Source organism: Gadus morhua, chromosome 7, assembly GCF_902167405.1.
Source record: "Gadus morhua chromosome 7, gadMor3.0, whole genome shotgun sequence".
Classification (NCBI taxonomy): Eukaryota; Metazoa; Chordata; class Actinopteri; order Gadiformes; family Gadidae; genus Gadus; species Gadus morhua.
In genome coordinates, this window is record NC_044054.1 from 2,576,101 (window position 1) to 2,603,246 (window position 27,146).

General features: G+C 43.1%; 1 protein-coding gene across 1 annotated transcript; it reads left to right on the forward strand.

The window, feature by feature from the left end:
- Positions 1 to 2,279: 2,279 nt before the first annotated feature.
- Positions 2,280 to 16,829, forward strand: tdrd15 (tudor domain containing 15). Its single transcript, XM_030360582.1, has 5 exons — positions 2,280 to 2,366; positions 4,147 to 4,199; positions 5,755 to 10,452; positions 15,628 to 15,697; positions 15,845 to 16,829. The coding sequence occupies exons 1-5, from the start codon at positions 2,283 to 2,285 to the stop codon at positions 15,959 to 15,961; spliced, it is 5,022 nt and encodes a 1,673-aa protein (XP_030216442.1). The 5' UTR covers positions 2,280 to 2,282; the 3' UTR covers positions 15,962 to 16,829.
- The last annotated feature ends 10,317 nt before the right edge of the window (positions 16,830 to 27,146 follow it).

A 27,146-nucleotide genomic window follows, 5' to 3' on the forward strand; every position in this document is an offset into this window, starting at 1 on the left:
GCACGTCAATTCTCGGCGTGACAATTCTCCCGCACAAAGCAGAACTGTGGCCTATTCTACACATTTTCATTTTCTTAATTATAATTATATTCATTTTTACTGAATTTGTTTTTTAATACTGAAAAAAAAAAAAAAAAAAAAAAATAAGTCAGTGTTGCCGGTGTGCAACACCGAGTACGGTGTTGGCCTCAACACCGGTAATACCGTATACCGCGGCAGTATACGGTATATAGTATACAGTATACGGACCCTAGTGGGTTTCTAACGATACAAAGCTTAACCCATTTATGCCTAAAACGCCTGCTAAAAACGCCTGCTAAAATCCTATGCTATTCTAGGAAAAATAACCTCATTTCCTGGGGGTTTTCTGAGAAAAGAGTAAGAATTGTCAACGTCTACCTAAACCTTAATATCTAAGCCTCTGGAGCACCTAGAAACATGAAATAAAAAGCATTGTAAAGGTAAGAACTACAGGTTTTATTAAAACATGCTCCCTGAGCAAAACCATAACAGCAACATTTTAAAAACATTCTCAAAACAAGATTAAGAAGAAAAAACAGTATAAATCAATGATATAAAATACAACAAATAACATTTTAACCAAAGCATTGTAAAGGCACACCCCTGACCTGCAGATCCAGCAACAACTTCACGCTGGTGTAAAAGTTGTCCATGTAAACACACAAGTTTGACCCAAAATACGGTTTAGCCAGGTCTGACACAATCCGGTAAGCCAGGCCTGTCTCGGTCTTGCCTGCAATGGCCCCTGTGTAAACTTAAATTGTTTACGTAGCCTGTATTGCTCTCTGCCATGACCCACACCTTTATCCCCCACTTCACCGGCTTCATGGGGAGGTACTGCAGGAAGGCAAGGCGTCCCTTGTATTTTACCATGGACTCATCCACGCTCACAAACCCATTGACCTCATAGAGGGCCTGGAACTGATGCAAGAGGAGGTCCATGAACCGCCAGATCTTCCACAGCTTATCGTATTTATCCAAGGCAGGGTCCATGTTATCTTCTAGATGGAGATATCTGAAAATGCATATATGACAAAGAATTTGAGCCTGACATTTATTTCCATCATTGTGTTTATTTTTTATTATGTTATTTATATTTATTCATAATTGTATTACTATTTATTCATTATTCCATTATTGTATTTATAACTAACATTATTGTATTGATTCAATATCAACCATCATCACCATTAGTAATTGCTATAGCACCAATATCATTACTGGCCATTCCGTTTTCTAAGAGTAGAGAATGGAACTGGGAAGAGAGCACAAGAAAAGAAAACATAAATAATTACCTCCAGATCATGTCGAAACGGTCCCTTGACATTTGTTTGGTAGAGCCACTTAGTTTGCCTCCAGTAATCGCGGCGTGCTGGTAGCTTTAAAATTCCAAAGCAAAGACACAGCCCGAGGAATGTTTTCATTTCTGTTTTCGGGACCGGGGTCCACTTGAGGTCGTGGGGGTCTGAGCTCGTACCTGTTCCGCGTACTGGTTGTTTCACCCCCGGTGTGCGAGAGAATGTCTTTGTATTCCGAGGCTGGTAATTGCCGGTTCTCCAGTCCACCTGGAATCCCCGAAAGTCATCCTCCTCCTCTCCTTCGGTGTCCAAAAATTCCCACTTCTGTGCCCGATCCAGTGGATCAACCGGCACAAAATCATTCTCGGCCTCATTCTCATACTCAAATCCCTTGAATTCTATGTCAACATCACTGCCATAGCTATCAAAATCCTCCATGTTCATTGCTACTTCTCGGTCGCCAGCTAGACGCGTCGTTAAAAACAAAGATAGAAAATCACGTGTATATCTGATTGATCTGATTGATTGACGTGATTTTCAGCCAACCAAAGTGCATTTTGGTGGTCACCAGATCTTTACTAAAGCATTAAGACCCACCTCATGTTTATTTTAACCAACCAAAGTGAGTTATTTGCTGCATTCGTCATGAAAACAATCACGTGTACAAAATGCTGCGCCACGCAGCAGCCGGCAGAAGAGCTAATGTTGCGCTACGCAGCTCCCGGCAGGAGGGGCCATGTTGCGCGACGCAGCATCCGGCGCCAATGGGTTAATGGAAATGGGTGAAGTTTCCCTTTTTAAAGTGTGAGCCCAGGCGGCGCTGTTTTAACGCTGTTTTATTAGTGTACTTCATACAATGTAAGCTATCACAGGGACGCACAGATAAGCGCACTACTAAACTAACTTAATCATTCTTTCTGTTTTTAACCACAAAAACACAAACAAAAAAACACACAGCAGCAAATGGAGGAGATCCGCAAGCGGGAGGATGAGGAACGGGCCAAGCAGGAGGAGGAGGAGCGGGCCCGACGAGAGGCAGATCAGAAGGTATTTTGGGCTGTGTTTCTAGGAAGGGCTAGAGGACATTGTCTGTGTGAATACGTGGTTGATGAGCCACAGGAGACGCCAACATGGTTTTCAACCGCTCGGTACCACGCTGTATTAATTCCCAAGTTTTGAAAAGAAAAAGTATTTGAAGCGAATAACGCTTATTTGGTTTTGAAGAGAAAGTTTTGGATGCATGCATCGGCTTTGAGTTTGTTTGTTACTTTAAAATTAAATTCGCTCGCAACACACACACACAAGTTCATTCACCCACAGCAGAACACCACTACACTACAACCCTCCGATCTTCAATCAAAACAACATCAAGTAAGCAATGCCACAGCGCGTTGACAAGCCCGTCCCGAGTCTCGAGGCGCCCATAGGCTTTATGTTTTTTTTGTTTCAAAGCCGTCACACACTCTTTTACCAGTTGGCCTGAAGTACCACGCCTCGCAGTCATGGACCTATAAAGAAAGTCGTAGTCGTACCATGTGTGTTTAGCGCAACATTGAAAAGGGTCCCGTCTGAAACAGTGTCGCGCAGCGCTGCGTTCCGAACGTTGTGTAACCAAATACACCGGTATGGTGGTATATAAAAAAATCATATCCTAACGAAAATACACACCGTTATTCAGTGTGAACCGGTATAGCACCCAGCACTAACGCAAATTGACACCGCAACACCATGGGGGCGGGGCAGGGGCCGTTAAAAAACGTCATGCACCGTTATGAGGCACAGAAATGTGCGTTCTTATTCGATCTCGTTACAACCGTTTACGTCGGAACCGATTCCCTACTGGAACCGAGTTTCAGTGCTCAACCCTACCGGGAGGTTTCTATGTGTCTGCCGGCACCATAAGGGTGTACATACAGCACAGTAATGAGCAGGGGAAATATGGAGAGATTGATAACACAAATACTACAACAATCGAAAAGGTCTGTGCCTTCAAACCCATGCATCTTCCCTCCCTCCCCTCTCCCCATCACAAAGGTTGTAGCAGGACCATAAAGAGACCATGCCTCTATGGAACACGTTTTGAGATCCTTAATATCGTCTGGAGGTGCACACAGCTTTTGGCCGTGATAATATATATGATATAAATATCTATGTATAATATATTATTTAGATATAGAGCTCCAGGACTCCCGAATATTTACCGAACACGGCTGAATTTCGGGAATGTCCTCAAATACTGTATTAGGGGCCCTCTAATATCTATATTAACGCATCCACAAAGTAGCATGCCATGGGACTTTTAAAACATTGATGCAATGTTTCCCCCACCAAGCATCATCTTGGGGTAACATGTTTGCCTTTCATGATGTGATTGTCAGAAGGTGACTAGTTTGGGTCTATTACATTCCAGCTTCATAGAGGGAAGATCAATTGGAGTTAAACATTGTGCTGATGGCGACTGCTAGAGGAGTGAATGTCGCCCTCTCCCATGCCAGTCTAACCAGGTTCAATAGGTTATGGTAATTTAACCGGACACGTAACCCTGTATTAACTTAAGTTAATTAAATTGACGATCCAATCGATTAATCCAACCATATCATAAGGATTGTAATGTCCTGGTTGCTCTGATGTTTTGTTCCATGCATATAATAAATACCATTAACCTTTAAATTAGTTGTTTACATTCCAAGCATATTGCGTTACTGTTTAGGAAACGGATAATGGTATGCGAAAATTTTACTTTTGTGAAAAGTAAATTTCCCTTCTGAACATTCATGATGTCTAACCCTGAATTATAATTCTAACGATATTTCAAATCTCTATTTAGGCGTCAACAGGCTCAGCTGCTGTAATGCCGGGGCTGGACTATATTGATCCCAGGTACGTTTGACACAAAGCTGCTGATAAGTCTTTATAGGCCGGTTAAGCTGCTGAAATATGATGTTTGCAGATGTTTTTTTACATGACATTTGAAAACTTGCTTAAAGGAATAACTCACTTTAAAAGGGTGTGTTTGTTGATAAAGGCGACATTCTACCACCAGGTGTCGGTGTTGATTAGGCGTTGCATTCCGTTTTTAAAATCGGCCCCCCACAAGATGTAATGCAGATTTTGTCCTTTTGCCAAACAATTTTTGGCAAAAATTACATCTCGTGATGTCACAAGAGGCCGATTGATAAGTGTACCTTTCCCCTGCAACAGCTCCTGTCAATGATTCTTACATGGAATCTTAAAGGTGACCTATTATACCAACGGGTGAACCCACCCAGTGGAGTCCCCTGGGTGGGCTCACCTGGTGGTATAATAGGTCACCTTTAATAGTCCATGCAAGAATCTGATTAATCTTCATACAGCAGAACATATTTTACGTGGAAGGGTTGGTGGTTAATGATCTATTCGGCCCTGGGCTACACTGTTATTGTACTGTGGACGGTATTTTTTTTTGCTTCATCCTCGCTTCCTAGTTTAATTTGGTATTCACAGTATCTGTGGATACCTATTGTTATCTATAATTCTGATTCTACATATTCTGATTCAACCCGTGTTGCATTGTTATACAAATATACAATATATCAGCATTTGTTATCCTTGCTGGCAATCAAAGGGATGCCTAGGGAGTGGATGGGCCATATATATGGTAACCAGTTATTTTAGGAAACCGCGATACAGTGAGTTTTGTATAATGCATGACAGACACTGAACCAGGGATACATTCACCCTTCGATATTTTATTCTGTATATTATTTGTCTGTGCACGTACAATGCCGGATTGTATGTAGACTTGAACCACTCGTACCTCCATTGTATCAGAGCTGTGTGCGGTCCCCCTAGCTGTGCACGGTGCTCCACCGTGCGGTGAAGCCTGAGGGTCGGGGTTCAGTAGATCCTAGCTCTCTAGAAGCCTGAGGACCGGGGTTCAGTAGATCCTAGCTCTCTAGAAGCCTGAGGACCGAGGTTCAGTAGATCCTAGCTCTCTAGAAGCCTGAGGATGAAGGAAGCTTACACATCTTTTGCAAAACCTTCAGCATTTGATGTCTAAATGTTATAGACACATTTTAGAATAAATTGTTTGGGATTATTCCTTTAATTTGTATAATTTTTAAAATCATATTAGAATCAAGAATCAATCCAGCAATGTTGTTAATGCAGATACTTTTGAAATATGGCTAACAGTAAGAATTGACTAATGGGGTTTATGTTCTCTAAGGTATTAATGTATACGTTATTTTATAGGGTTAGGCTTAACCCTTACACTTTCGCTAATACTATATAATGCTTATAACTGCCTTGCCTAATGTTAATGTATTGTTTATTAATGAACCATTATTGTAAAGTGTTAACAAAATATGTTAATGTGACTGAATGGCTGCAATGAAAAGTGCCCTTATTGTGTGGAGGAGTTTCCTAACCCAACAAATGAAAATGTGTCCTATAGGTCTCCAGATTCTGCCACATCTGCACTATGTTCCCAGTGGCCCGTCAATCTGAAGCTAACCCACCTGGAGTTGAACAAGGAAACACCTCTTATACAATTTCAGGGCCATTATCTGAACATGTCGCAACTGGACTATAGGATCCTGCAGGCAGAGATACAGAACACACCAAAGACCAAGGCTTCGGTGGGACTTGGAGAGTTTTGCCTGGTTGAAGATCTGATGGCAGGGCTGTGGTATCGAGGGGAGGTACGAAATGCAAATGCAGATTCCTTTGATGTGTTCCTCATTGACCAAGGCAACGTCATGAGTGTGGACATTTCGCAAATGTATTCCTGTTCAAATGAGCTACTTGATCTTCCCCCAAAGATAGTCTGTGGCTATTTTTCCAACGTGTTGCCATTACACGACTGCTGGGATTCTGTCATGGAAAAGTACCTCTTGTCACTGATTGGAACCCATGTCACTGGCTACATTCATGCCCTCCTTCCCCATAAAGTGATGCTTTTTGAGGCCACTGACATCAACCAAGAATTGGCTGGACGGGGTTTTTGTAAGCATCTGGATGCAGACACATTCCTCCTCTTAGTTAAGATGCTTACAGACGTGCCCCTTGAACAGAATATGGAAAGTGGCCCTGACTTCTACCAAAGGCCATGGGTACAAAGTGACTTCAAATCGTTTGGCGGGACAGATATGAGTGCTGGAACATGTGTTCAATTAAAAGTAACTGCCGCGGTGAACCCTGGCCTTTTCCACTGTCAGGTGAGCAGTGCTGCATCGGATTTACAGGCAATGTCAGAGAGATTGACTTTAGCGTGTAATTCTACTCTAAGTGATCCCCATCGGACACCAAAGGACAACATTGGTCTGCTTTGCTCAGTGAAGGGCAAAGATGGCAAATGGTACAGAGGCTGTTTGCAGTGCCTTCCTGTAAACTCCAATGTGAAAGTACTTTTTGTCGACTATGGATTCTGTGAATCAGTCAGAGTTGAGAATATTCTCAGACTGCCAGCTAATTGCTTTTCTTTGCCCATTATGGCTTTTCCATGCACGCTCTCTTCTGTAACTGAACAAGACAAAGACTGCAAACGGAGGCAGCTATGTCTTCTCAAGAAAGGGATACTCAATGGAGTACTCAATGCTAAGGTCCTCAGTTTGGATGTGAAACTGAATACATACTCAATCGAAGTACTCAGTAATGAAGACTGCTTTGTGAAAGAACCAGAGCTGACCCAGGAGCAGTGCTTGCGCTTGTCAGTTCAAGCTGAAGTTCTTAAACCAGGGTCCAAATCTGTGGGCTATGTAGTTCATGTCATCGATCCAAACGACTTCTCATTGAGAACCGAAAAACGCAACGGCGACTTTGAAGACTTGATGAGTCAAATGTCAGAGCATTTCAGTCAAGTAAAGCTCAACGAACAAGTGCTGAAGAATCCTCAAATAGGGAAAATGTGCTGCGCAATGTATGAGCGTGACATGCATTTTTACCGAGCGGTAGTCAAACAAAAGCTTGACCATGGAGCTGTTGTACTTTTCATTGATTTTGGGAACACAGAGAAGGTTCCATACATGCTAATTAAGAAAATACCGGAGAAGTTTGCGAGTCAAGCAGCATTCGCCCTGAGTTGCACTCTGGGTAATATCATGCCCCTGACTGATGTTTGGACGTCAGCTAACATTCAGTTTTTCAAACAAACTGTGTTAAACAAATCCTTGATGGTCCACGTTGTCCATCAAAGTAAATGTCAAATTGTCGTCGACCTCTTTACCATGGAAGGCCAAAGTGATCAAGGCATTACAGACCTACTGATCTCTTATAAGCAGGCTGAACCCTGGAGGTACACACAGTCAGAGTCTGTTAAGCAGGTTACAACAAGTTGGAGGCCCTGCAAACCTAAAGAATTATGTACCTGGACACAGCGTCAGGATGTCGTTCCAAGGGATGAGAAGACCGTGGTCTCCCAATTTAAAACTATGCCAGTGTGTGCACTAACTCTGTTCAATGGAGATCTGCACAATAATATCAAAGTCAATGAGCATATTGACAATCCCTCCCCAAAAACAACCCAATGCCAACAGCAAGACATAAGGGTGTTGCCAACATTAAATACAACCCACAGCCAACACCAAGACAAAAGAGTGTCGCCAGCATTAGACACATCCCACAGCCAACAGCAAGACAAAAGGGTGTTACCAACATTAAACGCAACCCAATGCCAACAGCAAGACAAAAGGGTGTCGCCAACATTAAACCCAACCCAATGCCAACGGCAAGACAAAAGTGTGTCGCCAACATTAAACCCAACCCAATGCCAACAGCAAGACAAAAGGGTGTTACCAACATTAAACACAACCCAATGCCAACAGCAAGACAAAAGGGTGTTACCAACATTAAACGCAACCCAATGCCAACAGCAAGACAAAAGTGTGTCGCCAACATTAAACCCAACCCAATGCCAACAGCAAGACAAAAGGGTGTCGCCAACATTGAACCCAACCCAATGCCAACAGCAAGACAAAAGGGTGTCGCCAACATTGAACCCAACCCAATGCCAACAGCAAGACAAAAGGGTGTTACCAACATTAAACACAACCCAATGCCAACAGCAAGACAAAAGTGTGTCGCCAACATTAAACACAACCCAATGCCAACAGCTAGACAAAAGGGTGTTGCCAATTGGGTTGATAGCTATGCAAACAAAAACAACAAAATTGAGGCCCTGCAAACCTGAAGAATTATGTACTTGGACACAGCGTCAGGATGTCGTTCCAAGGGATGAGAAGACCGTGGTCTCCCAAATGAAAAATATGCCAGTGTGTGCACTAACTCAAAATATAACTCCAAAACCACAAGTACCTTCTGCATTCCCTGTCTCTTTTTCCTATTCATCATTCAACTTGGGCTGTGGGAATAAGGAGCATGTCTATATCACACATATAAGTGATGAATGGGAAATCTATTGCCAACTTGACAAGAACAGTGAAATCATTGAAGAACTTGAAACCAAAATCTCAGAGGAGGAGGAGAAATTACATGGGGCAGATGCCACAGCCCCAGTAGATGGTATGTGCCTGGCAAAATACATTGATGGAAGATGGTACAGGGGACTGGCAAATCCCGTCCAGTCCTCTTTGTATCTTAATGTGTTCTTTGTGGATTATGGCAACACAAGCATTGTAGAGAAGATCAACGTCTTGTCGATTCCTAACCATTCAGCTGAACTGCTGTACACTCCCATGCAGGCAGTGAAATGTACCCTTGCTGGGGTACCCAAATCAGAGCCCTTGGCCTGGGTGACACAGTGGCTAAAGAAAACTCTTCTCAATGAGCTAGTGAGAGCTGTTGTAGTTGGAAAGCTTAAGGATGGTGCATTGACTGTTGAGCTGTTCAATGGAGATCTCCACATTAATAACAAAGTCAATGAGCATATTGACAATCCCTCCCCAAAAACAACCCACGGCCAACACCAAGACAAAAGAGTGTCGCCAGCATTAGACGCATCCCACAGCCAACACCAAGACGAAAGGGTGTCGCCACCATTAAACACAACCCACAGCCAACACCAAGACAAAAGGGTGTTGCCAACATTAAACGCAACCCAATGCCAACAGCAAGACGAAAGGGTGTTACCAACATTAAACGCAACCCAATGCCAACAGCAAGACAAAAGGGTGTCGCCAACATTAAACACAACCTACAGCAAACCCAGAGAAAAAAAGGTGTCGCCCACAATAAACGCAACCAAAGCAACCCAGATCCCTAAAATGCCTACACTCTCCAGTTTTCCCGAAACAAGACTTAAACCAGGTCAACAGGCTTTACGTTATGTCTCACACATTAACACTGTCAGTGACTATTTCCTTCAACTTCAAGATGAAAAAACTAATCTTCTGAATATGAGGGAGGTTCTCAACTCAAGTGTGAGCAGAGCGTCCCTGATAAAGAGCACACGAAGGGAGTTGGAAATGAAAAACAATGTTCTGGCAGAGTATGATGATGACGGGGCTTTGTATCGAGCGGTCATAAAGGGCTCTGAGCAACACGGCTTCAAAGTTGAAATAACGACAAACTTCAAAGACGAACAAGCCAGACTAGGAAGCAGGCAACTCTACTTTGCCCCCACCAATATGGGCCAGGTGTATCATGGCTTTGCTGCAGCAGTGATCTCCCCCTTTGACTTCTACATAGTCCGCGAGGACTCCCTTCTCATTATGAATGAAGTCTCTGCCATGCTCGACGAGCTCCCCGATGAGATGCCGCCGCTTCCTGAAGCCCACCGTGTCCCTGGATCATGCTGCCTAGTGTATTCAAACACAAAGGGCAGATGGTGCAGGGCGGAGGTTGTACATGCTGAAACAACAGTAGTGATCAACCTTGTAGATTACGGCCACCACATACACCTGGCCAGCTACCAAGTCAAGGTTCTTCCGGAAGCACTTAAGAGACCGCCGAAGGTGACCTACCCGTGCTCATTGAGGGGAGTGAACCCAGTCTCAGATACAGGGCAGTGGACGGATAAGGCAGCAGTGTTCTTTCAGGAGCGTGTGTGCCACAAGGACCTCCAGATAGTCTTCCAGGAGTTTGTTTCAGATGACCGACAATGGCAGGTGGACATCCTTGTCGACGGCATACATCTGGCCAAGGAACTGGTGAAGGCCGGACATTCCAGCTACAGTGACCCTCTTCTTGGACTGAGGTAACGTCAACCGAAAATAGAGTCTTAATACATTTTTACTATATAAATGATCTGCCATTTTACGTCAACATTGAATTAACACATTTTTACAATAAATGTTATAAACTGTTAGCTATTAACATTTTAATGTGAACACAAAATCGTATATCTTTTTGCTTTAAACTTGGTAATATGGCCTAAATAATCGTCTACCATAGCCTATCTCAACTATAACCACATTCCACATTAATCGCATTGTTTGCTGCATTACCAACGTTATCTATGCTGACTTAGGGTACGGGATGTTCAATATCAATAACGTTGAGTTCATAAGGGATAACATTATCTTTTCTGATTTAACATTAGTTTCAGGCAGGTCTTTGAGCACAGTACATCATACTAAACTTTGGTAAAACGGTCGCTGACCGTCTTCTCTGTGCCGAATAACCCGCTGCTTCAGGTTTTCCTTTGATAGGCGCGTTGAGTGGTGGACCGGGTGAATCAGCTGTTTATAAGTGTAGGCCTACCCGTGCACCACTGGCATGAATGAGCGCTTGTCTCTCTGTCCGTGTTCTTGTGCGTATGCGTGTGTGAACGAGAATGTCAGGGAGAAAGAGTGCTATGAGGAGATGAATGAACGGATTTATATTTATTAATATATTATTATTATATTTAAAAATCTCAAGAAAAATAGAAGCGGCATCAATTTGTGGCGCTCAGTGTTGATTCTGTGGCGCTGTGCCACACATTGGTCTATGTATGGGAAACACTAATATTTTATCAGATAAAAGGCTTTTGTCACAAATATGACTATCTATGAACAATGCAATAATCAATGCTTGCATTACAACACAATATGGAGGTATTTAAGAAATAGGGTTCCGTTTTCTTTTCTTTCTAATCTTTCTATGCCAGTGATGTTGATAGGTTTTCAATGTAGTGAGTCCCCGGGACCCACAGGTGGCAAGTTGGGTGGGTCCCTGAGAAATTCAATGGGTCCCGACTCCCCAGTTTAAAAAATGTGTTTCTTTTTTATTATTATTCTATTTCTTAAAGTAAATCAATAGTGTTAAACTCCTTGATGGTGGTATGATATGGTTATAATAAACGGATATATTAATGTATGTTCAAAATGTATCTGAAATTAAACAAATAAAATTCAAAATCTGAAAAGTTCATTGCAGAACTGTCACAGTGGCATACATTCAAATCAAACAGGATTTTTGTAGCATCATAAATAGCACCAAAATAAATTACTATCGTCTGTAATACCAAAATAACATTTCAATAAAAGTGCTGATTTTAACAAATGATTTCAATAAATGAATTGTCACCAAAATCTTATCTGAACATCAACTAAATCAAATGAACTGAGTCACTGTGAAACAGAGTCTAGAGCATATGTCATGATTACTTGTACTTGAACAGCCTTCTCTGCTTGACCTCTTTCCATTTGGCCAGTGCCTCTTCAAAAGGGAATTCTGACCTTTTGGGCCCCAGGCTGACCTTGAGAAGTTGCTCTTGATGTTCTGATGACAGCCTGTTCCTGTGAGGGGTGAGGATGAGGTTCTGAGCAGAGAATCTTCGTTCGCAGCCAGCTGTATGCACAGCCAGGGTGGTGGCAAGTTGAGCAAGGATGGAAGCAGGTGATACTTTGTCACCAATGCCCAAAGCTTCCACATGCTCTCTCTGGGGTAGTGCTGTGCTTTGACAACTTTCTTCACCAGGGCCCACTCCTCTCAAGTTTGTTCAGCGTTGATGAGGGGCTGGGTAGTCATCTGGTGGTACTCAGTGCCCTCTTTCCATTTGTGGGTTTGCTCATGCCCATAGTGGGCAATAAGCAGTTCTAACTCCTCCTCTCCATAGGCCTTCAACTCTTCTTCACTCTTGAAGCAGATGGGACGGAGACTCATCACACCAAACGCACACAACAGCGAGGTGTTTGGAAACCTGGTGTGCATGTTGCTTATTAAGCTGTCAATAAAGCTGATGCACAACTGAGCCAGATTAAATGTGGATTTTGTGATTTGATGCTCACCCCTGTACATGTTGCCCTGGATGTCGCTGGCTAATGCTGTGAGGTTTGGAGAGGTAATTTCTTTGATCTTTTCCAGATCCTTGATGGCAAAGTCCAGCTTCACTTTTACCAATGCAACATCGACGTTTTCTGTTTGCAGGAACTGGGATAAGATTGTAACGGGGGCCATGGCATCCATCATCAGAGCAGTGATGCTGATGAACTTCACTGTGCCAATCTTTTTCTTAAGGCCGTTTGCCTTTGGGTCTTTGCTGATATTCTGGGTCACTTCAGTGAAGTATGTCAGCAGGCTGTCAATTGTCCTGTGCACAGTTTGAAGAGCACTGTAGTAAGATAGCCACTGACTGGAATGCAGCTCCTTGTAGGTGAGCACTGGGTCTTCCAGCAGTTTTTGTATTTCTCTTATTTTGGCTGCTCGTTTGGGACTAGCACGGAAGTAATAGAACAGATCAGTTAGTATCTGCTGATGCTCTTTGAGTTCAGGTATTGCCTCTGCTGCTTGAGATGTGCACAAGGTCAGGGAGTGAGCAACACAGTGCAGATTCACCATATGGGGGTTGGACCGAAGCAGTATGCCTGTGCAGCCTTTGTTTCTTCCCGTCATGACTGCAGCTCCATCTGATTCCATGCTCATCACTTTGGTTAATGGGACATCCAGCTCTGACATCACTTCCTGGATGTATTTTGCAATGCCTGCACCTGTTGTATCCAGACACTCTTTATTTGCAACAAAATGAGTGCTTGGTTGAAATGATTCAGTATCAGTATCAGTATCAGTTTGGACACATACAACAAGGCGTTTATGGTTGGTGATGTCTGTAGACTCATCTGTGAGCACAGTCACAAATGGAGATTCATTCACTTTCTTTTTTAGAGCTGCATGCACAGTGTCTGCTATACTGGACAGCAATTCTGTGTCTGTATCGTGAACTGTAAGAAACAGCTTTTTGCTGCAGAAGTTTGAGATCTGGGACACCAACCTCTGCCATAAGGTTGTTTAATGACTCAAACTTGGACAGGGGGACACCCTCCTGGGCCATCCAGTGAGTGTTTTTTAACAGCACCAGTGCTGCTTTGTCCTGCTGACTGTCCACCTTCACCTGACTTCGTTCCAAGTCTTTTTGTAGAGCAGGAATACTGAGGCAGGACTGATGTTCTTTGCTTAAAACATGGCGAGTGATGGTGGAGTGCTGGTAATTGGTGCATTTGTTTGATTTGTGCATAGTTGTGCCTGTTTTGTTATAACTAGTGCAAATGTCACAATACATGAAATTGTCATCTGAAAAGCGCAGCCATTTGTATGTGGTGAGCCACTGCTTCAGAAAAGTTCGCTTTTTTTGGGAGGAACATGTAGAAGGTTGAGGCACTTCTTCTGCAGTGGGCTCATCAGGCTCAGTAGAGGGGGAGGCAGAAGTAGGTACAGGCAATGTTGAGGTACTCTCTCTAGGCTGATCAGAGTCAGGGAGGAGTGCAGAGGTAGTGGGGACAGAAAATGCAGCTGCAATAGTTTGCTGACCTGCAATAGGTTTCATCTTTTTCTTTGGTGGCATTTTTGCGTTCTCTCTTCTCTGCCTGTTTCTCGAGGAAAAACGGGATCTCGTTGGAAGCGCGATGTATGCGCAGGCGCCGTTTGGGCATAACAATATGGCGGGTGCCGTTCAATGTAGTTTTCATCACCACCACCGGATTATGTTACAACATAATCGACACGAATGAGCACATTATCGAGCAGTGGAAACGTGGGTTTATTTACTATGAAGTTCGTATTTTTAATTGTTGAAATGAAATCAGCGGTGACGAGCGAGTTCTTTTGGTAGCGGCTATATTAGCATGTCGCGATACTTTGTAAAGGGGATCACGTCTGAGCCGAGTAGATGCGCAGAGGGTTGAAATAGCGCTTGTCCGGTCTGCTCACAAGAAGGTTTCTTTGGCCAGTTACTGTGATTAAACACGAGTTGTTTAATGTTCACAATGTATCGTTTTTCATGGGGAAAATGAGATGCGTCCCCGGGACGCATGGATAGTGAGTTTAGTGCATCCTTTCAGATTTTAATGCGTCAGGGACGCAGGACGCGTACCTAGCAACATCACTGTATGCTATGTCATTAAAGGAAAAAGCTGCTCTTGACTTGGAAGGAGTTCTTGTGTCTGGCTGTGAGTTTGCGTGCATGCTATGCGTAGCCTGAATCGCAATCGTGGCCAATACACACTGAAGATAAATGTAATAATTTTAAAATTACTAAAATGATCCCTCTGGCGAACTGTGAGCAAGCAGAAAAAAAAGGCGGAATCGTTCTATAGAGAATTACGATGCATCTTAGAATCGATTATTTTTCCCACCCCTACCAGTTAGCATACTCTATGATGTCACAACTAAGGGACACGGGCGAGCTGTGTTTGGCTGTGCCGAGCATACGTGTGGAAGTGGGGATTTGTGGGGCTCGTTCTTGACAGCCGTTGAATTTGATGATTGTATCTGAGAAAGGGTTAGGCTTCCCGGGAACCAATAGTATAACACTACTGGATCTGTGGCGCTCCGTCCAAGCAGTGGTTTATTTTGATTGAGGGAGTGAGGGTTAAGTGTGGGTTAAGCTTCTCAGTTTAACCCTACGGCCTGTTGCAAATAGACAATGTCGCTTATGCATAACAACAGTACTTAGAAAGTACCATAAAGTTGCCGTCGGCCGTAACCCGCTCCTTCCTAGTTTCTTTTTTTTTTTTTATCTGTATGAATACAAGCTGAAACAGTGGGTTCACTTAAAGATATTTTTTAGTGTAGTGAGGAGCTCATACTTTCTTATTTACCATATATAAGGGTATGCACACCATTAAATTGAATCAATTAATTAAAGATATATTGTATACAATTATAATGAATTATCTTTGAATAATATGGATGTCGGAAATCTAATAAATTAAAAACTATGGGTCATCAGCTGAATTGGTATATTCTTTCGCTATTCTTTGAGAGTTGTGAGTGTCCTATTTGAGTGAAGTTACTGCCTGTGAGAGAGGTGTAGTTTTATCAGGCGGTTTGTGTAGTGGTGATTAGTGTTATTCATTTTCCAAGGTTTGTATACTCAGGATTTGGGCCTAGCTGCCGCACCAATTAAATTTCTAATTTGAACTGACGCCCAACCCTCTTTGTCATTTCCCAGGTACGAGACAGAACGCCTGGGGAGCGTTTCTCCTCCGAGGGCATCCCGTATGGAGAACATTGGGCATGAGGTGTGTACTGGCTCATGGAGTGTTAGTTGAATTGGATGATAAATCCAGTGGCATAAGCATAAGCTAAATTCTAAAGATTTCTAACCCGATGTATTTATATTACAACTTAACCTTAGGAGAGCTTTCATATGGTCCATTTGTTTTTAGGTCCATGGACACAATTTATCCCTTCCTGTCCTGGGAATTTATTATTCTTTTTTTCTCTGTTCGAATGTATGCTCAAGGCTGGTACAAAATGTCAACCAGTCAGGATTTTCACCCTGAACTTACTTTTTCCATTGACGCTGTATTATACAAGCACTGTGAACACTATAGTGCGTGCTTGATTAGGTTAATTGAACAAGAAAATCCCAAACATGCATGTTTCTACAGTCTGACGACAGTTCAATGTTGCCATAAAATTAGGGTTTGATTTATGTATGTTCAGGTTATTTATCTGCACCTCAAAAATATATAGTTTGAAAATTAAAAGAATCATTGTAGACTGTTGAAATGTATGAACCAGTCAGGATTTTTACCCTGAACTTACTTTTTCCATTGACACTGTATTATACAAGCACTGTGAACACTATAGTGCGCGCTTGATTATGTTAATTGAACAAGAAAATACCAAACATGCATGTTTCTACAGTCTGACAACAGTTCAATGTTGCCGTAAAATTACGGTTTGTTTTATGTTTGTTCAAGTTATTTATCTGCACCTCAAAAATATATAGTTTGAAAATGAAAAGAATCATTTTAGACTGTTCAAATGTATGAACCAGTCAGGATTTTCACCCTGAACTTACTTTTTCCATTGACACTGTATTATACAAGCACTGTGAACACTATAGTGCGCGCTTGATTATGTTAATTGAACAAGAAAATACCAAACATGCATGTTTCTACAGTCTGACAACAGTTCAATGTTGCCGTAAAATTAGGGTTTGTTTTATGTTTGTTCAAGTTATTTATCTGCACCTCAAAAATATATAGTTTAAAAATTAGAAGAATCTTTGTAGACTGTTGAAATGTATGTATTTTTATGATGCTTGGTTAGACAATTTGTTTAGATGTTATTGAAGTGGCCTGATAAGTACGTTCAAGTCTGACCTATTCTTTAAGAGGAACATTAAACCCCTCTCAACTACTGTTCCAAGTGTTTTTGTTTACAATCTCAAAGTTACTTCTACGTTCTCCCAGGGCTAAGACATCAATTATATCAAGAATCATGAGACGTGAATTGTAGTTGACCCCAAAAACAAAAAAAATGATTTGTGTGTCAGTGCTAAAGGGCAGAACCTCGGCCATCCTGACTACTTCAAGGTTCCGTTTCCGAAAAGGCCAAATGGTGTCGCATCTTTGGAATTGCCATGGTGCGGGAGTCACGCTTGGAAACTCAATTGCCTAGGCGTACGCGTCCAAAATTGTAAAACTGAAAACGCACGGCTAGCTAGCTTGTACTCAGTCTGTTGCTAATGAACTCGAAATATTGTTGAAAACTTAAAACAATTAAACAGAATTCTGAAATAGTCTGCCTCATATTATATCAGCATAACTAAACTATATGGGAAATATTCGATTGCTGACCACTTGTACAGTCTCTAGGCCTACAGAGTGACACACTAAAGCACAGCCATGGTGCGTAATGGAGATTCCAAAGCGCTCTTCTTTGGTCAGAACCGATTTTTACACTCCCGGACCCTACACACTGGTTTCTTTTTGATGTAAATGCGATTAGACACTCCGCGGTACAAGAAGGGGTGCGGGGTGGCTTTGGTAGAGGTGTAGACGTTGAAAGATGGTGCGATCTACGAGAAAGACGCAGAGTAACGTTCCTTCGTGCCAAGCAGTGACCGAACCGGCTAGGAAGTGTAAAAAGGCCTAAGGAGAGATCGCGGACAGGTCCGTCCTATGCACCGAAACTTTTTACAATGCAACAAAATATTTAGAGAGCATCAAGCTATTATGCACAGATAATGCAACATTATATTAGTCAGTCATTTGTGTTAGGTTAATCAAGGATTTGATAACGTTTTTAATTTAAGGACCACCCGCATTTGGTCTGGCCCATCCACAACTGGAATCCTGGCGCCGTGCCTGTCCTGCACACGCCCGGACTCCCGTAACATCAGCTATCGTCATGATCTCTATAGTAACACTGATTAACATAACCCAAGTACGCGGGTTAACTATGGCGACACATTAGTGCCATAAAGCACTCATGTGATAAAACATGCATTTGGGCGTATTATATCATATCACACGAGTAGATATTAATTGCGAGCGCGCAAATTATCTCTGCGCGCGCACTCAGAGCGCTACTCCCCGAGCGAGGAAAACAGCTCCTCGAGAGCATTACCTCGTTGCAAGCGAGAGCGGGAAATAACTTCGGTCGCACAAAACAGCCTCAGCCTCTCGCGAATGATGTTCTTCTCTTGCACGCAAATTTAGTTTTGGCACTATGGGGAGGGAACCAAGGCAGGGCGGGCTTTCCTATGATTGGCCGTTTCTGAAGCGCGATATTTGATTGACAGCCCTCCTCAGCCCTCCAGTCAATCAATTCTGAATTGTACAGTAAATGGCTGAAATGATAGTTATGTATTGTAACTCTAGATTCTATGAGTATAGGCGCAGCCTTTTAAGGCCATCCCTATTGGGTTATCCCTAGGCGTGAGCCGTAGCACTGAAAAATTTGTAATCCCCGCCCACCAACAGCATGGGCCTCAATTACGTCCGCGTGCGGCGTGCCTCAACGACGTCCGCATTTCGCAGATATAGTCGGGTGCCGGCGGACGTTCTGCTCCCAATAAACAGCTTTTCTTCAGCTATTTAAAGGACAATGGGGCCGACACTTAAAAGGCTGCGCCTATACTCATAGAATCTTTAGTTACAATACGTGACTATCGTTTCAGCCATTTACATTAGGAATGTACCAGCAGGGGGGACAGGCACAAGACCTGTTCCCTTGTTATTCAACACAACTCAGGGAGTTCAGAGTTGACCGGCAAACACTCACACAAGACATCCCTCTGAGGTCAATGACATCAGTCTATCTAACGTCCGAGGGCCCGTAGTTTGGTCAAACAACTAGGATATAACGCGGGGCTCCGAGATTGTTCGGGAGTTCTTTTGCAAACCAACTCAGGTGATGTTGTTACTCTCTGCGGTGACAATAAAGCCTTGATCATTCGGACCCAGTCCTTCTCGACCTCTTGTAATTCGTAGTATTGAGTATAAGATGGTGGGTATTTTCCATGACATAATTGCCGTGGCACAAAGGGACCAACAACAATCTGCAGAGCCACGCGGGACGGTCGGCATTCACGCAGTACCCGGGCTGATAAAGGTAAGCAACATTGCCGCTCAGTCGATAGGCGTGTCGTGTGATCGGCGGCTGCCCGGTCCTTAACGTTAAGCAGTAAGTACAGTGTCTCTCCAAAAAGAACCATAGGTGAAAAGAGAGAAGGGCTGGGTACGAATGCTGTACATACTCTAACACAGTGGTTTTCAAACTGTGGGGCGCGCCCCCCCTGGGGGGCGCCAGAGTACTTCAGGGGGGGCGCGACGTGAGAAAAAAATAAACCCGAAAAAAACCCTGAAAGTCGATGATTCAAATCATCAGTCGTACTTCAACTGTAGAAGTAACATAACTAAATCAATTTTCAACCGTTTATCTTCGTGCAAACCATTTAACAAATCTACACACTTGTATCTTCAATAATATCTAAACTAGGGATGGGCACGAGTAGTAAATTCCAAACTCGAGTGATCGAAGGAATTCCTCGAGGATCAATCGAGTACTCGTTTAATCGAATCTATTTTTAGAATGCAACGCATCTGCAGCAGGAATAGGCCTGATGATGAACGGCAATATTACCAACCAAACATGTAATGCTTATTCTCCATCAAAACAGTCAGTTATCAGAGTATTCATTATTTATTTTTGCAAACGTTTAAAATACATTTTCCTTACAAAAATAAATAGGCGTCTCACAAATTAAATCACGTCGAACCAAGGCCTGTAACAGTTTTAAAAAAAACAAAAACGAAACAAGTAGCCTAACCATTGCAAATAATTTAAAGCTGCAAATAAAACGGCAGCAAATGGACTATGGAAATACTCAGCGTTGTGATCTTCTCTACACGCCCGGGATTACAGCTGCGTCTTGCGGCGGTGAAAATAGCCGACACACTTGGTTGCTGCGGGACGGCTTTCCCGAACTCACCGTTGTGTTTCAGGAGCATATGTTGCCGCATAGTACTTTCTGGTAGCTCGATTTCGCTTGGCATATTGTACATTTCACCTTATGATCTCCTATTTCTTTAAAGTATTTCAATTCTTCGCTGCGCTTTGCTTTAACCGCCATCTCTTAACTTTTTGAATTCTGGCGTGCCTGCACACGGCACGGAACGCGCCACACAGAAATGGATACATTTCATTTGCTTTGTGCCCACTGCATGCGTTAGTGGCGCCGACCGAAAATTGATACATTTGCTTCAGAAAACTTTGTTTGTGTGTGTATATGCAAACTCGAGTTTGCCTGTCCACCAACCGAGTTCATTTGTAACGAGGAGCACTCGAGTAATCGATTCCTCACGCCCATCCCTAATCTAAACATAATTTCGATATCATTTAAAATTTCTTCAGAATCACAGTTTTAGTTTCATACCGCTTCGTTTTCAGCTGTTTTCATTGAAGACGTCAGCCCATTCTGATACACCTTCTTCTAGACATCGTAACTCATTCCTTTTTCAACCGTTTACCATCGTTCAAACCATTAAGCAAATCTACACACTTGTATCTTCAATTCTATCGAATTTTGATAGCATTTATACTTTTTTCAGAATCAGTTTTAGTTTCAAACCGGCATCGTTTTCAGTTGCTTATAATAATTTAGGTCGCCATAGCAACGCCGGTAAACAAAACCCGCCGAATAGTAGAATCACTGGACTTAAAAGGCAGAGCTAATCCAACTGGCAGTTTACACAGATTAAGATGTTCAAATGTATTAAAAAAAGGTTAAGCTAAAACATGCTTAAATAAAGTTGTTAAATTGTGTTAAGAAATGTGTTTAAAAACGCACAAAGATGTAATGTTTCAGAATAACGTTTAAAATGTTTAAAAAATATGTTTCAAATGTTTCAAAAATATGTTGCAAATGTTTGGGGGGGGGGGGGCTCAGCTGAATTTTTTTCTCTGAGGGGGGGCTCACTCTCTCACACTTTGAAAACCCATGCTCTAACACATAACTCTGTGGGTGCTAACCGGCTGATTTTTCTTGCAGTTGTCACTGAAGCCTAACCTTTCATGCAGCCATTGATGGACGTAGTACAGGCCTAACTAACACTCTGTGGGTATTGACCAGCTTTTTTCCACAGGTTTTGAACGCAATCTGTTTGTGTGTACTAACTATAACGAACTGCAAAGCACTCAATTGTAGAGTGTTATCTAGGGCCCAACGTGCTCAGTCAGAAGACTGTTGTGGTTACGGCCAATGCGGTCATCCCATAATAAGCCCAGTGAGGCGCAGCAGCCCTCCGTGCCCCCCCTGTGCCTCTCTGTGCGTGCTACTGTTTTAAGCGACAGCGCCATATTGTTACGCGTGTTTCTGTAATACCACAGGTTCTTGAGGGCGACAGACGCCATCTTGTTTAGTGTATGATTGCATGGTCGCTTGTCTGAACCACTAGCGTCATCACGGCAATTTTGTATGAGGTGTTGATATCTCTCCCACACATCTCTCTTCCTCCCATCTCTCTTCCTCCTATCTCTCTCCCTCACACCTCACCCTCACACCTCTCTCGCTCACACCATATCTCCCTCGATTGCTATTTAGTTTTAAGTTAATGTGTCAGTTTGTTTACTTGTTTGTGTGAAGTTTTGACTCTTGTGCGTTCATGTTCAGAGTATGATCTTTAAATTAAGAGTGAGTTAAGTAGACCAAATAGTCAGGGTCAGGGATTCCATTTAACTTGGGGACTTAGGAAGATCTTCTGTTTAGTATCGTCGGATCTTGATTTCTTTGAGTATTATGTAGTTTAAGTTAAAATTATGTCTTTCAGTCCTGAATTTGTTGGCCTAACGATACCACGGATTTGGTAAGGGCGGTTTTTTCTTTGACAAGTTGAGAAGTCCACATTGTTCCTGTGGTTTTCACTCTGGGTTGGCCAATCAGGGGTGTAGCGGCTTTTCTATCTCTTGGGAATGCAGATAAGTTTGGCTCCTCCACGGGACTGCAGTGGGAGGTTAAATTCCTTTGGATACCATTTTGAATAAAAGGTCTTATTCTGGAGTGTGAGGGACCTTCTTTCTGCTTTTAATGCAGTTACATTTTTGCTCTTGCACGTTACTACTGTTCACGTTTAAGTTCCAATGAACGGGAGGTTTAAAGCCTATAGGAGGGAGGGAGGGAGATCTCAAAAACACTTTATTTAGTGCTATTTGTTCAGTCTTTAAATTTTTTTTGGTTTATCCAACAAAATTCTGTGCAAAGTGCAACTCATAATTTTCAACAAAGCAAATAATATTATTGTAACACCAGCGCTGTTTAAAAGCATCTACATCCCCAATCGCCTTATAAAACTTATACTCCAGCCAGACTCTGGCTCTGACGTTACAGAGGAACACAGGAGGGGCCTCATGCCCTGCTCTGCCCTCCACCTTAGTTCTCCGGCTGATGTACACGGCCATTTTCGCTTCTCCTAAGAGATAATTTACTAGCTGCCACTTAAAAATATTACTTTTTTTCTATCCAGCACCAAAGATAAAAACTTTATCAGAAAAAAACACATTCAACAGACTAAAAACCAAAGTTAAAAGAGAGAAAAAAACTGAGTCTCGGGCACTCAGTAAAAATATGGAAAACTGTCTCCCGTAGGCCACAGAACGGACATGTGTTTGAAACAGCAGGATTTAAAACCGAGATAAAAGTATTTGAGGCGATGGCACCATGTAGTACCCTCCACTGGAGGTCGGCGGTCCGTTGTTTGAGGGGGGGCTTATATAAAACCCTCCACTGGGGGCGGGTCCCCCCCCACCCTGGCCTGTTGCTCCATACTGTGGGGGGTCTGCCGCTCAGTCCTTTCTTGTGTATTGCTTTGACAATGTTCTCATATAATGTAGCCTTGTCGGCCCGGTGCAGGCTGAGCTTGCCCGGGCTACTGACAGCTAACAGGGGGCCGGTCTCTTCACCTAACGCTGGGCTCAGGATGATGTCTGGGAAAGGGTCCGTGGGGTCTGGTATTGCCTCTCCTCGGGAGTACTTCATGAGGAGGCTCCTCTCCGTCCCACAGAGCTTCTGCCTCCAGAGCTCCAGCAGCTTCTGAACCACCCTGACCGATCGAATGCCCAGGAGAGAGCCCAGGGCCCCGGCCCCCGTCAGCTCCGGCCCTGCAGCCTCCACCAGCTGCTGCCGGCTCACAGTCTTTGACCTATACAGTGTTGTCAGCAGCCCCTGGCGTCACGCTACAGATGTCCAGCCTGCTCCCATGGATCAAAGGCTCCTTTAGTAACCAGTGCAGAGAGTTAAAATGTTCACATGTTTTATGATTAAAAATGGCCCAAGACTTAAAAACGCCCTGATAAAAAGGAGGAAGCCCATTCAACTTTAAAAATTTTGAATCAGTTAAAAACAGAGCAGTATCCAGCCCCAATTTACTCACATCTCTGAAGATACAGCTGGTCACGTTCCTCCATACCAAATCGGACGGCCCTGTCAGAAACCTTTTTAGTCTGAAAGTGAGTTCTGCTGGCCAGGTGGATGAGGCCCTGTCCCCCCTCCTCTCTCGACAAGTATAGCACCCCCTGTGGCACCCAGTGCAGACCCCCCCAAAAGAAATCAAGCATTTTTTTTTGGATTTCCGCTAGTAGGCCAGAGGGGGGGTCCACACAAGACAGACGATGCCACAAAAGGGATGCAACAAGATTATTTAAAACTCTACCTCTGTACGACATTTGAGGGAGCAGGCATTTCCATCTTCTCATTTTTTCCTCTGCTCTTTCAATGACAGTCTCCCAGTTTCTCTTCACCACCGCCTCATTCCCGAGAAACACTCCGAGATATTTTAACCCGTCCCTTCTCCAGGCAAGGCTCTGGGGGAGAACCAGGAGACCATCAGACCATTCACGATCATCTGCATAGGCCGATAAAACAATGCTTCCACTAAAACCAGGTAAAATTAGACCTTCAATATTAAGACGTATTTTGTTGAGGAGGGGTTCCAGGGAGAGTGCATAGAGCATCCCAGACAGAGCACAGCCTTGCCTGACACCTCTACACACTCTAAAAGGAGCACACAGACTACCGTTGACCTTTAGCACACTCTCAACCTCACTGTACAACACCTTGATCTTAGCTATAAAACCAGCGCTGAACCCAAACTTCTCCATAACTTTCCAGAGGAGTTGTGTTCAACGCGGTCAAAAGCCTTTTCCTGGTCCAGAGAAATCAAACCAGTGTTAAAACCCAATGAGCTGGAGACGTCCAAAACATCTCGAATAAGGTGGACATTGTCCACCATGGACCTGCCGGGCACACAGTAGGTCTGGTCCTGGTGGATGACCTGCTCCATAGCTTTCCCCAGCCTGGAGGCAAAAAGTCTGGACAGAAGCTTATAATCCACACACAGCAAAGACACAGGGCGCCAGTTTTTTATATCTTGCAGGTTACCTTTCTTTGGGAGGAGAGTGATGACCGCTCTGCGGCATGAAGCGGGCATTGAGCCAGAGGCCAGACTCTCATTAAAAACATCTAAAAGATCATTGGCAAAGATGTCCCAAAAGGCTTTATAAAACTCACTTGTGAGGCCGTCTATGCCGGGAGCCCGCCGTCCCTGCATGCCCTGCAGGGCGGCGTATAGTTCTTGCATCTCTAACGGCCCTTCAAGACAGGAGTTGGTCTCCGCAGAGACCTGAGGCAGTCCACCAGTGAACCCCTCTATCAGTGAGTCCTCCTCATACTCGCTGCTGTAGAGGGAAGTGTAGAACTCTACTGCACGCCTCCGGATCTGGCCTGGCTCGACAATCTCCTGCCCTGTGTCTGAAAGCAGTGTGTGGATTACTCGCTTCTGCCCATTCTTCCTCTCCAGGCTGAAGAAATAGCTAGAGGGAACATCCATCTCCGCATTGGCTTGAAACCGGGACCTGACCAGTGCACCCTGTACTTTACTTTCCAGCAGGTCAGCTAATGCTAGCTTTTTAATTTTGAGGACTTCATTATGTCCTCGATCTCCTGTGGATTCACCTAAATTCTCTAGATCCACTATATCTATCTCCAGGTCCTTCATAGATCTAGTGATGTCTCTAGTGACATTGAGGGTGTGCTGTTGACATAAAAGTTTGATTTCTGTCTTGCCATGGTCCCACCACTGCCTAAGACTGCTAAAATCATTCTTCCTCTGCCTAAAAACATCCCAAAAATAAATAAACACCTCCCTAAACTTTCTATCAAACGTTAAAACAGAGTTAAAATGCAAGTATGCACTTTTAGGCTTTACATTTCTAATAAAAACCTGACATAAAACCAAAGTGATCAGTAAAAACAGCTGGGATAATGGTGCATGATTTATAAATATTAAAATGATGCTTAAAACAATAAATACGGTCTAGTCTGGCTGAGGATATCCTACTCTCTCTGAGGTGGGACCACGTGTACTGTCGGCAGTCTGCACTCACATCCTTCACACACACACCCTGTGCATTTACACTACTCACCCGGTGCGTAGCGTCCTCTACGGCAGCAGCACCACGCGGCGCAGCACGTGGAGCGGCCAGCGCATCATATATCGTCATATTTATCATATATCATATACCTACCGTAGACAGTTGTCTACGGTGAGATACCACTTGTTTCAGCAAATTCGATTTACAAGACATCCGGCCGTGGTTTCTTTCTACAACCGACACAGAGCCACTGAGGCACTCCCCAACCAAAACCCAGGGAGGAGGTCCCAGAATAAAATCAGAATAACATTTATTGTTTTATTTATAATTTCTGATTAATATCTTATTATTCTTAAGGCACTTATGGAAGCATTAACTAATAAAACGAGAAATCATCGGCTAAACACACGAGAACATTCAGTTGGATCCAATGAGTTGTTTATTGCAATTATGCTTCATTAACAAATAAGACAGAAAAATAGTCCCTTACAAGTGCACAATTAACACGAGGACTAAAACAATAGAAGCAGCAGACTTTACAAATCATCAACAGGTGAGCACGTATCTTTAATAACTGAACATGTTCTGCGACCGCTTGGTTCCCAACAGAACACAAAAAATCAAGATTCAGTCTCAAGTAATTTACAACATTATCCCATCTTGGTTATTATGAATAAAATATAAAATCTGCTTTAAATCAGGTCGTAAATCAGGATTATGACAAAAATGATGATATAAGAGCCCTTATGACCAAAACTGGTGAAGTCTAAAAAATATACAAACATTGACCATCAATAGGTATTTTATGTACATTTCAAATAATAAATGTGCTTATCTAACTGGGAGATCTGAAAACTCTTTTGATGGTTAATCATGCTATACTTTAAAGAAGAGAGAGAGAGAGAGAGGGGGGGAGAGGGAGAGGGAGAGACTGGCTGTGTCCCAATTCCTAGGACGCATCCTTCGAAGGCTGCATTCGAAGGATGCGTCGACGCCGATTGCGTCACAGCGTCGCGCCAAGTGCTGTCCCAATTCCAAGGGTCCTTCAAATGCGGCCTACGAATGCAGCCTTCTTTTCCCGGATTTGAAGGATGCATCGGCTGTATCCTTCACGGCCCAACGTATCCCAAGATCCTTCACGGCCCAACGTATCCCTCCCAAGATTCATTGCGCATTCAATCAATGGAGATGGCGGAGAATGGTGATTTAAGTTCTGCATTTAAATGTAAGTATTTGGTTTCTAGTCACTCGAGTATTTAACGATACAAATGTTAAAAATACAAGGGCCCTTAAAACTTTTTTCATTAAAGTAATAGGCAATATAAGTAAGGTAACGTTACAGTTAGTGACGCTGTAACGTTAACTAAGAACACCCGTTAAGCCCTATAGTTTCAAATTTAAGAGGTTAAAATGGTTATATTTACCGAAATTGTGGCGATTATATAGATAATTTGCTACTCTGTAACGTTAGATAAATGGACCAACGCGAACACAGGTTGTGGACCCTGGTTTTCAGACCGTAACGTTACAGACGTTGGGATTGATTACAGTTAACTTGGTTATTTTGCTATTTAAGCTGCTTTTGTCTGGTAGTGTAAAGCAAAACTAATTCTAACATTTGGTTTTGGTTTAGGGGGCCAGCAGCATACTGCTCGATTTATTCTATTGAGGGGGGAGAACGATGAGCTGTTCACCGGGGTGAAATACTCAGCAAGTGTGGCTTGGGGGTAAAGAAACAATCGTTTATTTATATCGTAAGTTAGTTTATAAAAATTATTATAGGCCATTTATATATCTACATTTGAC